Source organism: Maniola jurtina, chromosome 11 (genome assembly GCF_905333055.1).
Source record: "Maniola jurtina chromosome 11, ilManJurt1.1, whole genome shotgun sequence".
Taxonomy (NCBI): Eukaryota; Metazoa; Arthropoda; class Insecta; order Lepidoptera; family Nymphalidae; genus Maniola; species Maniola jurtina.
In genome coordinates this window covers 10,760,847-10,777,071 of record NC_060039.1, presented here as the reverse complement: position 1 = coordinate 10,777,071, position 16,225 = coordinate 10,760,847, and the positions used below count along the sequence as shown (strand labels likewise).

General features: G+C 36.5%; 1 protein-coding gene across 2 annotated transcripts in view; it reads right to left on the bottom strand.

The window, feature by feature from the left end:
* Window positions 1–10,480: 10,480 nt before the first annotated feature.
* Window positions 10,481–16,225, bottom strand: part of LOC123869912 — an 88,729-nt gene continuing 82,984 nt past the window's right edge. For both annotated transcript variants that reach the window (XM_045913001.1, XM_045913000.1), the window contains exon 7: window positions 10,481–12,678. In XM_045913001.1, the coding sequence (XP_045768957.1) occupies window positions 12,596–12,678 (83 nt within the window). In that variant the 3' untranslated portion in view covers window positions 10,481–12,595. The remainder of the gene's footprint in view (window positions 12,679–16,225) is intronic.

The window sequence follows — 16,225 nt, the reverse complement described above, 5'->3', positions numbered from 1 at the left end:
CGCATTTTCATAAAAGTATCTATGGTGTCTATAGCCACATAGCCACGCATCAGTTTAGTAGGTACACAAGCGCGCTCGTCCCTTAGTTGCCATTTAACTGAAAGTTTATAAAGTTGTTATTTTCCGTTGCACTTACCTTATAGGCCAGATTGCCACTTAAACAGGCCGCAGAGAAAATGTGTTCAGTCGAGCAGTCAGATTCTTAATACTTAGATGTCGTGGAAAAAATTTGCCACGTCATCATTTAAAACTGTATGTATGTATGTGTATGATGTATTTATATACTTTATTGCACCACAAAACACAAGTGATAGGCTACAAAATAAAGAAAAAACTTAAATTGTAGGTACAAAAGGGCGGTTTTATCTCTAAATAGCGATCTCTTCCAGACAACACGCTAGGGAAAATTGGATTGGTCGTCTAATTGAAGAGTCAAAATCGCACTCTTAGTTGAATCTTAAATGTGGTAGAATCTGGGCGCCACCGCATTATTATCCCAAGAAAACTTCACCATCAGGTATTCATTACTATTATAATGGATAGGGGCACGACCCTCAGTAGTGAGGAATACGACGCAGAATTCGGTTACGCGATGATTTCGATCTGAATATTCAACATATTCTAATCAATGTTCGGCAGTGACATGTTGTCTCTCTGCCAACGAATGTTCAGTCAGCAGTTTGCAACTTGCACACAAACTGCACAGTCGTAATAGTCGTTTAACTAGGTACGACTCAGCTTAACATCTACAAACGACTAACAAACGCTTTAGTTCGACTGACCGCGTCCTACCTGTTACAATTTATTGGTGTCTGACCAAATGACCAAAGGTCGATTTTTGGCTGAGGCCGATTAATCGCCTCTCACGACTACCCAAGCCAAAGCTGAAAGATTTACAACTCAAAGAATGTCTGTGAAATAATGTTTTTTTTTTAATTCATCTTCTTATCCGTCTGTCTTGTCTGTTGTCTTCTTGCTCCTTCCCAGTATGATCCCCAGCCCCGCGCGATGCCTCTTTCATTGAGGCAAAGCGCTCTCGCGCATTCGTAATAGTTCGGTGAGTTTCGACGTTTGCTAGAAACCTTCGGCTTCGGTCAAAACTTCGGTCAAAGCTGAACCTGAAAATTCAGTCGGACGCTGCAACTATTTGTATAGGTTTCGAGCTTTATAAAACCGTCCAAGGGTAGACGTTAGGACAGACAAAGACTGCGAGGAATCGAAATGATAAGATTTCTTTCTGTGCTACATAGCAGGTACCTGCTTCGTGCTTAAAAATTTAACCTTAACAGATTAAGTTAAGAAACTAGAAGCTAATAACTTTATAGTGACAGAATATTTTCATTTTTATTTTAAACTACTGTTAGTGACCAGCCAGACACTTCCAAAAGAATACAAACGATTTTCAAAACAGAATGCAACCGATGAGAAACATTGAGTTGGCACCAAAAGGACCTTGGTTTATCCATAATCACATGAAACCATGCTCACAAATTGTAACGCTTAATGTACACACATACATAATTTACGGTTCACATTATTTACCAATTACCAGTGCAGTGGTTTGGCTAGGTCCTCCTCGGTTAATCAAATCTATGCCAATACACATACCTACTAAAGCCTGACCAGGAGAATAAAAAAACGGATTAAGCACGTGTCAGAACTCAGAACACGAGAGCTTCGAAGCCAGTTTGTGAAACTTTGGCAGTCATTATTTCCTAAAACTATGCTTACACCTTAGTTTTCTTTTTTTAATTGTCAAAGAAAGTTCGCCTACCCTACCTACTGAATGAAGTAAATAAGTTCCACTCGAGAGGGAAAACAAATACTTTTCGACTCTCAGTTTTTATGTTGAAGATTTAGGACCCTGAAAATCTTATTTTCGATGTTAATATCATGCCTACTTAACTATTATGCATAGATTAACAGTTTACAGCTCTTATAATTATCGGATCTATAACATAAATATTTTATCTTAGAGATTTAGACAGACAGATAGACAGACAGACGGACGGACGGACGGACGGATAGACAGACACACAGACTGACCTTCACAACGGACCTACCTTTTTATTCAGTGCGGTGCTCATCACCGTCAGATTAGTCATCAAACAGCAAAAGCAACCTATCCGATACCCCCGCCCCGTTAACAAGTTGTAATGACAACATAATTGCAGAGCGCATGGTGAAGAGAAATGACTGCAACGGAGGCGTGAAACCAATCTCATTTCACTGAAACGAATGGATTACTGTAACGAGGCATCGCGTGTACAGATCTATACATACTCGTACAAATAAGACTGGAGTAAACTTATCTGATTTCAAAATAGCTTCTTTTATGAAGTGAAAAGCGGTGCGTGCCGCCAAGCTATTTAGCGTTCAGGTACGATGCCGTGTACCAAAGGGGTATGGGTTTAATAAAAATTGCCATATCCCTTCCAAGTTAGTCCGCTTCCATCTTAGACTGCATCATCATTCATCACTTACCACTAGGTGAGATTGCAGTCAGGGCTAACTTGTATCTGAATAAATAAATTAAAAAAAAACATAAAAGCCTAGGGTTGAGACTTCAGCTTCGTACACAATATGAGGTCTGTGGTCCGATCCCAGGCACCCACCTTTAAGTTTCGGAGTACCTTATAGCTGTTAATACCTACATAATCAGTACTCATCAGTAGTGCTCTCAGAGCGTAGATACATTCAAAATTTTAATCTTTTATTAATTTTTCTCATGCGTTGCACGAACTGCGATAAAATAAACAAACCAAGCTTTAACAGGGCTCTCTCCGTCACTCGTTTCATACAATCGTAGTTCCAATTTCATTTGAATATTAAGCAACCAAAGTCCTTGAAATTTTGCAGACATATTCTAGAAACTAATATCTGTGTCTCTAGTGTTTAGATTTTCCTAAAAATATGTAGTTTTAAAATTACAGGGGCTCAAAGATTTGTATGTAAATTTTTAAGACCACGTAACTTTGAAACCGAATATTTTAACAGAAATCTGGAAAACCACAGACATAGATATTAGTTTCTAGAATATGTCTGCAAAATTTCATGGACTTTGGTTGCTTAATATTCAAATGAAATTGGAACTACGATTGTATGAAACGAGTGACGGAGAGAGAGTTCTCTTAAACAGAAATGATACAGCGAGAATACAGTAGCCTATAATTATGCACCTCATCGTAACAGATTATTATACTTCATAATGCCAAAAGCAGATTTAATACCCTCAAAATTTGTATATGAATTTTGGGAAAATTATGAAATGGAACCATCGAGAACAACCCTTACAATAGATATCAGGTATTCCTACGCGTAGGTATTTCTTTGAAACGGTTGCAGTAATAAATTCCATGGATGCTGCTAGGATTGGTCGGGCCAAAATAAAATGGACGAGCTTTTTCAAAAAATTAATGTTATATAAAAACTATAAATGCGAATTTTCTTTAAAACATATTTGAATTTTTTTATGAAATCTGAATCTCAGCTTGGTGTCAGGGATCCAAAGTTAGACCTATAAACTCTAATTAAATTTTCGCTTCAATAAACTCTTTAGAATAAGTAACAGATATAGAGTAATGAACCAATATCTAGAAAGCAGCCTTGTCTACTGGCCAAAGTTTGCAATGGAGTGGAGGTGAGTCTTTTTATAATACCTTAAGAGGGGTCTTTCCGTCACTTGCTACATACAAACGTAGTTCCAATTTCTAGTAATTTAGGCGCTACGGTGCAACACACAGAATCTGATACAAACAAACATAGACTGCTAAAATCATAAACCTTTCTTTATTTGCTATATGCGGTTAACAAGTGTAAATTAAAAATTTTCAACACCCCCGACAAATCATTTTCAAATAAATAATTATGTATATCTAGGCAACGCCCATCTTGACAGCTTGACATTTGTCAATTGACACTTGAATATTATGAACCTAAGGGTTATCTAACCTTCTTTTCTACAAGAAAACTAGAAAATAGCTGATAACTTTAAACGGCTGAACCAATTTTTTTGGATTATAGCTAAGAACACTCTCGATCAAGCCACCTTTCAAACAAAAAAAAGTAAATTAAAATCGGTTCATTCGTTTAGGCGCTACGATGCCACAGACAGATACACAGATACACAGATACACAGATACACAGATACACAGACACACAGATACACAGATACACACGTCAAACTTATAACACCCCTCTTTTTGGGTCGGGGGTTAAAAAATAAAACACGGAGAAGACTCAAAAGACGAGCTGTCAAGGACACTATGCCAAAGTAAATAAATAAAACTTCGTTTGATGTTTTATCAAGAAAAGCTGCTGCCTGGGTCTGCTAGCTATCACGGCCCATCCGTTGAACCGATTTTAACATAACAAAAGGGATAACTTGCATTCCGTAGTTGGACAAAGGCTAGTTTTTGTCCCGGAAAATAAAAAGATTAAAGAAAATAAAATATCCGAATCCACATAAATGAAGTCACGGGCCTATTCCATATAGATAGCTTGCATCCTTGAGACGGACATAGGATACGTTTTATCCCAGAAAATCTACCTAAGAGTCGTTCAAACCTAAGAGTTATCAGGGAATTTTAAAAAACCTAAATCCAGGCGGACGAAGTCATGGGCATCACCTAGTACCTATTTCCATTATGTTTATACCATTAAAAAAAAACTCGTCAACAATCGTTACTTACTCAACTACAATCGTTTATTTGATTAAATTGCCTTCATAATTTGGTACGTAACGACGAAATGTAATCGAAGCGTCAAACCAATCATGTTCCGGTAAAATGAAACTGCTCGCTTTATGTAACGAGTTAATATAGTTAACGATCACGATTTTTTAAACAAGTTTTTGTTTTTTAATAATGTTATATTATTTTCAACAGTTAATATTTACTGGCGTATCATGTTGCTGGTTGAGCTGGCTTTTTGAAGAAAATAAATCAAACACAAAGGTAATATTATATTAGGTAGATTATTATAATGTACTAAGTACAACATAAACAAATTGGAGGTATAGACGTTTTAATACAATATCTATAGTATATATATCTTTCTAGAATCTTCTAAATAAATTTAGCAAGGGAACGGTATTGTATAGTGGGAAGCATAATTTTCTAAATAGGTGTAGTATTTAAAAAAACAAAGTCAACGTTTTTCTGTGTATAATTCAGTAGCTTCTAAACTGACTACTTCTAAACTTCTCGGTTTTCAATGTAGTTTTCATAACACACATACATTTTACGAGAAGGAATACCTGGATAAGAGTTCTCACCTTCACATATTAATAGGTAAGCGAAGCCAATACAAAGCTGTGTGTAATTTTTGGTTTGAAAACCATAATCAATCAATAAAAATCATTTATTTTTTGCACCTACCGAAACATAGATGATACCCGATAGCATTATTATGAATTTAGACTAAACTTTTTTTTCTTTCTTCTTCGGGGGAGGAAAAAATCCCTGCGGACTTCTGCCTGCTGGCAGGGTGTGTTCGACTTGCACGGAATAAAATAACCTCCCCATGTCTGCCAAGGTGAGCACGGAACTGCGTGGCATTACTTCATGCTGACCTCCTAATCTCTATCTTCTTCTTTTCTTCTTTTTCTTTCTCTTCCCTTCGTATCATGACAGCCCTCAGCATTTGGCTATATCGATGCCAGGCGTCTTTGCGCGCTATAAGATTTTGGACATTTCGGTCGATCCTAGCGCTTCTGCCCTTAGGTCGGCACAACCTGGGCATTCGAAGATTGCGTGTCTCGGGGTGTCTTCCTCTCCGCAAAAGTAGAGTCTTCGCTCGGTGCTTTCCCAATTGCGTAGAGGTAGACTAAACTAAAAAGCTACAACAAAACAAACATCCAATAACCAAACTTGGATGTTTGTCTTGTTTTACAAATTAATTAAGTTGTACAAATTTTTCCATGCGGTCCTGATTCGTCCAGTAATTAAGTCTAGCTTTAAGTTTTGTTCAAAAAAAGTACAAGTTTTCAATGAATAAATAAAAAATGGATTATTTTCGGGACAGCATTTTATTCCGACAGCACTTTACGCTAAGCCTATCAACTCCGCGCTACACTAGTCTCGGTGAATGAACCGCAATCAATGTTTATGGTTATAGGGAGTAGAGTAGACCCTCGGATATTCTGAATGACACATCATAGATAATGCTTGCTCTGGTCGTAAAAAATAATCACGAAGAATTTGCACCTAATTTAAAGGACTTAGCAGAAAATGCAAATTATAATCCTTTTGCCCGACAATAAAATATATAAAATATTACAGCGATTTTATACGATGGAAGAATTCTACGAAAATGTTTTTAGCATATTTTGATGAAAAATCCAAAACGTACCTATAGGTAAGACATATATACTTCACTGTGGTATTTCTATTCTAACAACACCTCAACAACTATGATTTTTTATTGAACAGCTCATCCATTATACTTTTGTTCAAAATTACACTGAAAACGTAGTATGATACATAATACGCACTAAAAAAATAAACTCACGCTGCTATACGAAATCCTCGTCTGCGGTTCGATAATATTAAATGAGCTTTATACCACAATATACTGCATATATCAAAATACATAAAATAAGTTCCCACAATCGGCAACTACTTCGAAATCGTAAAAATTATTTCGAGATTACAAAACAAATTGTACCTTATCTCTGTATCCATTTATTTTGTGGAAGAGTAACGTGGCCCATATTATGAGTGAGCAGTGAAGTGCTTGATTTTGGAAGTCACAAATTAATTGTTTAAGTTCCAAAGGGCGGACAGTGTTTGATTTACGTAAACATGCTCGTATGGCTGGAAAACGATACTTCAGCGACTGACCTGTGCCATTAGGGACTATTTTATAACATGTTACAATGTGAGCATTCGTAGTCAGTATAGCGAGCCAAACCGTCGCGAACTCCGCTTTACTTTCGTAAGAAGTTTCCCTAGCGTGCTGCCCAGCGGCCACCGTTCAAACGTAGTTTTATTCTCATTATTTATCAACTTGCCTGTCCCATGATAGCTACTTATCAAAAAAAGACGTTGGCCTACAACAAGAGATTTTTTTTAAATTTCCACTTTATATAAAATAATAAACTACGATTCTTATTTTTCTGTGTAGGTATTAGCTTCATAATTTACTAGCTTCTATACTTCTCAGTAAAGAGTGCAGTTTTTATGACATTGAATAAATATAGAATACCTGGATAACAGCTCCCACCTTCACATATTATATAGAGTAAGTAAGCGAAGCCAATGCAAAGCTGCGGCGATATAAATATTATTGATTAATAATTTACGTAGATTCCACATTATGAAAGGTTTTTCTGAAAATCCACCCAGGTGAAGCTGGGGTAGGGCAGCTAGTGGCATATAAAGTTCCCCATGGCTGCTACAATTTCCTTCATTGAACATTAAGGCCTGAAGCTAACATTCGTCTTGTTAAATCAGAGGAAATTCCATCTTTGCTAAGCCGTTAGCCGCAGGTGCCGTTTATTGCGAAAGTTTTACATGTCTCAAGAATTTCGATAAGACACCTGGCTGGATATCTGGCATCAGAGATATCATATTACCTACTAGAGCTTGCAATGCCCTTCAAAATGTACCTTTAACTAACTGGTGTATAAGAACATTTGTCCTGGTTTATAACACAGCCTAGATTCATACATTTCATACAGTACGACACCTTTGCTGCCTACTAACGAGCCGGATTAACGGTCGGTATGTAGGTACATATATGAACGACAGAACCGCCACTAAGTAAACAAAATAATTAAAAAAAAATAAAGAATACTTACTTAATTAAAAAAAAATGTTGTTATAGCGGCAATAATATAACCGACGGAACGGACGCATATCCGTCCGTTCCGTCAACGGAACGGAACGTCCGTCCGGACAGACAACGGAGGCTTACAAATAGGGGCACTTTGGCATTTTTCGAGTACGGAACCCTAAGAAGGAAGCTAATGGGCATCAGCATACTAGGTTTATCCATAATTTTCACATTTCAAAAGTGATTTAAATTTTTAATTTACACGTCGTACCTACTTGTACATAGGTAGGTGCCAAAAATTACGTCAACCATGTTTACCTCGTTCCGCGAGATATCTCGTTATATACTTAATATTTAATAACATTTGCACCCTCGTCCGTCACCCCGAGGCTCTACATGATCTAATAAAGGTAATGTACTACCTTATATACCGAAAGGATAGAAAGGTCAGATGGCCAATTGTGTGTGACGAAAAAAGGTTACGAAGACAATATTATGGGATAAATTGACAATACTGAAGGAATAAAAGCTATGAATGCTGACAGAGAGATAGGGTGACTACATACTAGATGATGCCCGCGACTTCGGCCGCGTGAATTTAGTTTTTTAAAATCCCAACAGACCTCTTTTGTGTTTGACAGTGACATATATTTCGGGATAAAAATAGTCTACGTCCGGGCCCAGGCTACAGCTATTTTTGTACCAAGTATAGATAGATGATGCTCGCAACTTCGTTCATATGAATTTAGGTTTTTAGGGTTCCGTACCTCAACCTTCCGCTCCGTACCTGCCTGCCTCTGCCTGCCTGCCTGCCTGCTTGCCTGCCTGCCTGCCTGCCTGCCTGCAGATTTCCTCACGACGCTTCCTTTCATCGTCAAGATATATTTAATTGCATAAAAGACACATAATTCCGGCCGTGCGTGCCCGGAGTCGAACCCGCGACCTCCAAATAGGAGGCCGAGCGACGTCATAGCTAGGCTCACTTCTTTTTAGGGTTCCGTACCTCAAAAGGAAAAACGGAACCCTTATAGGATCACTTTGTTGTCTGTCTGTCTGTGTCTGTCAAGAAACCTATAGGTGTACATCAGTGCGCGAGTCTGACTCGCACTTGGCTGGTTTTTTTCTAATAATGTACCTAATATAATTGGGTGGTTATTCTAAAAATACGCGTCTAAAAGTTTCAAGGAATTTGTCTTGAAACTTCGTAGACGTAAATTGCTACAGAATAAAAAAAACAACGTCTGTAAATACAACATTTTATTTAATTTATATTTACATAATATTATTATAATTCTCCATCGTTTATATTTATACAACAGGGTCTAATGCAAGTAAATCATAAAACTATTATTAAGTAATAGTAAAAATAGGTACTTTTGGAGTCGAAATAGAAAAAGTTGAACATACTTCTAACATTTTTGACAAAATAACAGTATAAGTTTATACTAAAAAAATACAAATGTGCCTTCTAGTAAATAATAATTGGAAAAGTACAATATTTTTATTTACAGCTTCTTATTTTTAGAGCGCTCGCAGACTACGATTGCTAATCGATCGCTAGTTGCTTCGGGTTTTAAGGTCATCGCATATACTTATTTACCCAGAGATGACTCGTAAAAGCTGATCTAAACTGACCTTTGAGCAGAAAAAGGAGAACGCAACACATTTTTTTACATTCTTTTATATAACAAATAGGTACCTATTATGAACACTCACCTAACCTATTCAAGTACTCATAATAGGTGTGACAAAAGCAAATGTTAAAAATGAACCAGGGTCAATTAAAATAATTTATAAATATCGAATCCAATCCAAATTATCGGCCTGTACTTCTCAGCACCTTCATCTTCATCTCGCCATCGCCCGCTGGACCGACGATGGCTAATAGAAGATTTTTATTTAAAAAAAAGTATTTATTACTAACGCTGCCCGCAAGTGATATTATAGTGTGTGATCTCCTTTAACTGATTTCGGCCAATTAAATGAAATCAGACTACACTTTGAACTTTTACAAATAAATAAATAATCAAAGTCAGCAGTCCATAATTATCTTTTTGTATTCAAATTAAAATATTCTACCAAAATAGATTTTACATGTCAAACAAGATATCAAAAAAATAGCTGCCTGAAACACGAAGATCTATATAACACTACACTCGTCAAAAGGTTAAAAGTATAGAGCGAGTAGGTAAAACTACTCATTTAAATTTTAATGCAAAACGTTAAAAAGCGACCGCTTTTAGTTGATCTTTCTAAATAAGTGTTTGCTAATTGCTTAAAGCAGAGAGACTACAGTTCCTCAGTCAAGTTATATCCCACTATGTTCCACAGTTAAGTTATATCCTGCTATGTTCCTCAGTTAAGTTATATTACATTACATAGGTCCAGTTGCATGACAGGTGGTTTTTTAATGTCTAAACTAGCGCTTGGCTGTAATCAGACCTGCTAGCAAGTAGCGACGTAGCCAGATGGAGCGCTCTGGCCTGGAAGATTCCTATTAACTTCTTGACTTGAAGGTACTATTAAAAGTGGTAGGAAAAACTGACGCCGGAAGAGTATTAGAGCCGGCGTACATATGGCAGAGCGCAGCGCAGAGCATTTTTCACAGTCAAAATATTATCGACATTGTATTCATTGAAATAATATCTAAAATCAATTGTGCCTCCGTGCGGATACTCGCGCATCATCGCGCATGAAATTCACGTAATGTGTCACGCGGTTAGAAAACTTCGCGGGCATGCTCTGCGCTGTGCTCGGCCATATGTGCGCTGGCCTTTACACGTCTGAGCGGTTCCAACTAGAAATGTTAACGAAAATTAAAGTTAAAGTTAAAGCTTTTGTCCAAGTTAACATACCCTGACTACTAGGGGCATTTTGCTGTTATTGACACATCCTAACTGAAACCGCCTGTCATGCAGTAGGTACGCAAATCTAGCAAATTATTGATTTTAAACTTATTTCGTGATGTGTCGGATACATTCCACTATAAAGATCCTTTTTTTCGGTTCATATTGAACTATTGTACAAATGCCTTTAGGTATTAATTACAATGCCATTCGTTATTAAATCACACATATTTACGCTTAGACTTGTCGTGAAACACGAATATATATAGATGGCACTCCAGATTCCACATTTTGTTTATTTTAGGACTAAGGCAAACAAGTTACTATAAGCAAACAGCGCTTTTTGGAAACCGTAGAAACTGCTATGAACTACTAACTTCGATTCATTAACTTCGATTTGAATACCAGTCGCAGCGATTTAACGAAGATCTAGCATACCATGATCAAACGCAAAACTCGTTAATAACCCCGATAAAGCATCGAAATAGTCACAAAATCGTTGCGCGCCGATTCTGAAAGCATCATGTGTGCATCAGCACATATCGATTTCTAGGCCCAAACGTTATTGGACTAACAAAGCAAAATAAACATTTTGGGATAAACACGTGTATTCCATTTGATGAAATACATAAATTCGGGTTGGCACAACTACAAAGTATCAACAATACAATATAGAGAAGAATTTATTAGTCGTAAAGACATCAGGATCCTTGGTTTAGGATATTACAACGTACAATATTATTATCTAATAACTACTAACTGACCATTATACTGCGATTTGTATATAAAATGACTAAGTTAACGAAATTCGTTGACTTAAACAACTAAACTCGTTGAAAAAAAAAAATAACTTTCAGTTCAGAGGCAAACTTTAAATGGTGGTCCTTAAACTTTCTATTTGATCAATCATCCTGATAGAAGTAATTCAATTTTTCAAAAACTTGAGTGGAAAATTCTAAGTGGAAATCGACGAAATGAAGCAGAAATATTATGGTCGAGAATAATGTCGAGGGCATAACAAAATACGGAATGTATACAGAAAAATGCCAAAAGGTCCATATTTTAAAGGATTAATATTTATCTACCATAACATATCAACTTCGTTAATTTTATTCACATTTTTGTCTTGTAAATCTAACTTTTTTGTCAATAGGTCTTTTTGTTATCCCTCGAAGCCTTCGAAACGATATTGGTATGTTTATTTTCTCACTGGGAAGTACTAGAACTAGGTACCTACATAATATTGTTACTTCGTTATCTTAAGACGAGAAGAACTAATTGAATTTGTATTCAGTTGCCCAAAAGATAAAATAATGTTGTGTTATACACTAATAAAGTAAGTAGTAACCTATGGTTTCCAGGGTTCCGCACCCGAATGATGCATATGGGACCCTATTACTAAGCCTCCGCTGTCCGTCCGTCCGTCCGTCTGTCCGTCTGTCCGTCCGTCTGTATGTTAACGGGCTGTATTTTTTGAATCGAAATAGCTAAAGAATTGAAATTTTCACAAAATGTATTGCCGCTATAACAACAAATAATAAAAATTTCAAGATGACCGCCATGAAAATTAAACAAAGTTATAGAGTGTTATTTTGTGTACGATGGTACGGAACTCTTCGAGTGCAAGTCCGACTCGCACTTAACCGGTTCTTGTGCTCAGAAAGGACAAAGTCCGGTTTTTAATTAAGTTTACATGGGGTCGTAAGTCCACCATGTACAAAGGATTCTTACAGAGAAAAATACTTAATTTGTTTTCCGTTTCTCCATTTCGTTCTAATTCAAATTTCTTTAAACCCGACACCATGAAGGTGATTCGTTTATTCGTTTAACTCTAGTACTACAGAATACAGAATAAGCTTCAGGTGATCTGTTCCTTTGCTTGCTATGGTCACATTTTGTCACAGGAGTTTAGCCATCACTTTATCATGGTCAGTTAGTAAGTGCCTATCTAGATTCTAGATGTTCAATTCAATTTATCTAACTATATAGTATTTTGAAACTAATAACATAAGACCTATTAAACCCCTCGATACACTGTGTCCAATCCTCGGTCCACCTGGAATAAAAAAATATCTCTTAAGATTTTTATAAACTTGACTTTCTAAAACAATGTTTTTAATCTAATTAAAAAAAAATGGTCCTTGGGTCCATATCTCTTAATTAAGAGGATCATTGTCAACGATCCCCCGTCGATTTCCTACGTATGATATTATTGTTCTCATCTCTATCTGCCCTGGTTCGTGTATTCTCGGTTCCTAGATCGGTGCATTTGTGATAACCAATTCTAATTGCTGTGATTGGCTGAATTTACCATGTTCTTGCTGCGACAGTGAGTTTGAGCCACTAGCGGAACAATGTTAGCCGGTCAGAAATGATTGCAATTAGTCAACCTGTATGACGTCCGTGTTCTGTTTTTGATTACAAAAAAGAAAAAATTGTTGTTGCAATCATCAATTTTAGCAAATAGTGAAAGAGAGTCGACCAATCAGAGGTCACAACTACCGTCACACTTTCTGTGAAACTATGGCAGTAGGCTTACCGAGTAATGAAAACAATTTTTCATTCTGTAATGTCATGTGGCAAGTAGGGTTGCCACCTGCCTCTTTTTGATTTACAGGCTACCACCATCAAAAATACGGGGTTTAGATTTGAAGAAATTTAAAAATTTGAAGTATTTGAAGAAATAGGCGGTGGTTCTCTCTGAAATGCATGGAAAGCCTATTTAGATATTTCAGTTTATTTGTAAGTTTTGTATTTTTTCTCTGTATGTTGCCGTGTCTTGATTGGTGAACTGTGTTTGCAATGTGATTTTAAATAAAAGATTTATTTATTTAAATAGCTTTTAAAAACTCTAGTTTTGTAAAGCAAAATGTTATACATTTCATGCATACAATCTTTGCATTTTAACTTAAATTTACATTTAACTTGTAATTCCACCTTCACAGTATCAATACTATGGCCGTAGCCAGGAATCGATTTCGGGAGAGGTTTTATCAGGGCCGGAACTGAATCCTGTCATGAGGAAAAAAACATTCGCTCAACTTTATGGGCTAATTACCTGGTTAGTGGAATTTCGCCTTTCAATTTGACAGTGAGATAAAATACAACAATAAAAAAGCGCGAGCGCAGTGAGCGTAAGTGTTTTTGGTTCAATTACAGAAAGAATTAAAGTGAAAGGGAAACGAGTTTAGCCATAGCAAGATTTTATTTTTAAAGCTCCCTATCCATACTAATATTACAAATACGACAGTATATCTATTTGCCTATCTATTTGTTACCCTTTCACGGCCCATCTTCTTTACCAAAATTTTGGTACTTACTATTCAGAGGTAACTTGCATCCCAGACATAAACTTTTTAGCCCGGAAAATCCCCCACGGAATTTTTAAAACTCTAAATTCATGCAAACGAAATTGCGGGGCTTACACCAAGTAATACAAATTCAAAGCGCGAGTGAAGTGAGCGCGAAATGTTTGATATATTTCCAAAAAAAAATTGGTAAGCAAATGCAAGAAATAGTGTAAGTATTATTTTAGGCTTAGGTTTTTGACGGCTTCCCAGGCGCAGTCGCCATTTCTAAATTTCTGGTCTGGTGGGAGGCTTCGGTCATGGCTAGTTATATGGTTAGTATGGCCCTAACGGCCAAGAAATTAGACTGCATCATCACTTACCACTAGAAAAGATTAAAGTCACGGGCTAACTTGTATAAAAAAAGGCTAACATCCTCAAACCAAGCCCCGCCGCCTTGGCTACGACCATGATCAATATCGAGTGGGTTTCGGCTACGCATTGCCGCAAAAGGAAAATATTCTTTCTACTGGACATAACGTCAGTGTTCGGTTTCGCCAGCCAAGTGCGAGTCAGACTCACGCACCGAGGGTTCCGATTCGGGTATTTTTTTCGACATTTTACACGAGAAATCAAAAACTGTTATGCATTAAAAAAAATATGCATAAAAATAAATAAAAATCTGTTTTAGAATGAACAGGTAAAGCCCTTTCATATGATAACCCACTTGATATATGTAGTTATCTTACTTTGAAAATTGAAAATACTAATATTTGTTCATGAACACATGACAGACGGATAGAAGGACAGATGGACAGACGGACAGACGGAAAGACAGACAGACTGATAGACAACGAAGTGATCCTATAAGAGTTCTTTTTGCTTTTGAGTTACGGAACCCTAAAAATATTTAGTTTTATTTGCCCCGTATTTTATTTTCATAATTACCGGTTTCTCTATCCTGGCATACGGGGTAACCAGTAAAATACGGGGCCTCTGGCAACCCTATTCGGAAAACACTGTGACATTCAAGTTAATGTCAAATATTTTGTTTTCAATTACAGAAAGCTGCATCAATCATTATTACAATATTTTCTTTGTTGTGATTGGCTGAATTTTTGAGTTTCAGCCAATAAACAGACTGTTTGCCAATTAAACGTCATAACAATATAAATGCCAGAAAGTTTAACCAAATAAAACAAACTTAATGAGAACCTAGTGAGAATGCAAACGGCACACAATTTATAATACATATTATGTTAGTCGTATATAATAGATATTATAGTAGTCGTTCACTTTGGTAATATGTAGTCAGATTGTCATCAGTAAAATTGATATTGGTCGATGTATCGTAAATTATTGTTTCGGTGACAAATATTTTTATTATCTATTTATCTTTGAACAGAATGGAATAGAATGAAATGGAATGGAATACAATGATAAATTTTTATTCCTGTAAACTTTTAGGTAAACTTCAAAGTGTTTTTGGATGGTCAGAAAAATTTACCACTGGTTCGGAATGCCGTTCCTACGTTTTCTAGGGTTTCGTACCTCAAAATGAAAAACGGAACTCTTATAGGATCACTTTGTTGTCTATCTCTCTGTCTGTCGTGTGTGTCAAGAAAACCTCTAGGGTACTTCCCGTTGACTCAAAACCATGAAATTTGGCAGGTAACCTAACTGCGTAATTTTGGGTAGTTTTTTTAATCGATAAAGAAAGTTTGCGACATTGTTCAATAAAAAATTTGGATTCCAACTCCTCAATCCTGATGTTGCAGGGGACCTGACTACTAAAGCTAATGGGATTTAAAAAGTGTCGATTATTAATTGATATTGAAGGTATCTATACCAAGTAAACACTTTGTCGTTGACCTCAACCCTGATGCTGTAAGAAATTGCATTCCTAAATCCTGGTGATCCCTCGGGATTTGAAAAGGATAATCCGTTTAAATATTCTTACGTGATACAGAAACAAGTTGCATCCCGGGGACGGGCTATTACGGAGAGGCAACTTTTGTTCTGGGAAATGAAAGGATCGGGATTTTTAAAAACCTAAATCCACGCGAGCGAAGCTGCGGGCATTAGCTAGTTGTAAATATGTTTAGAAGCTACTATAAGATAATAGATAAGGTACTTATTTCCTTATATTTTTAATGTATGGCAGCGCGCGGTTTTAAATTATAAATTGCACGTCCTGTCCTTTTCTGTAATACATTTTTTTCTCAATATCTACCGCTTTATCTCATAGCAAGAGTCTGTAAGACATAATACAGTGAAAATAGTCAAAATATACAATTTTTGCAGTTTCCACGTCAG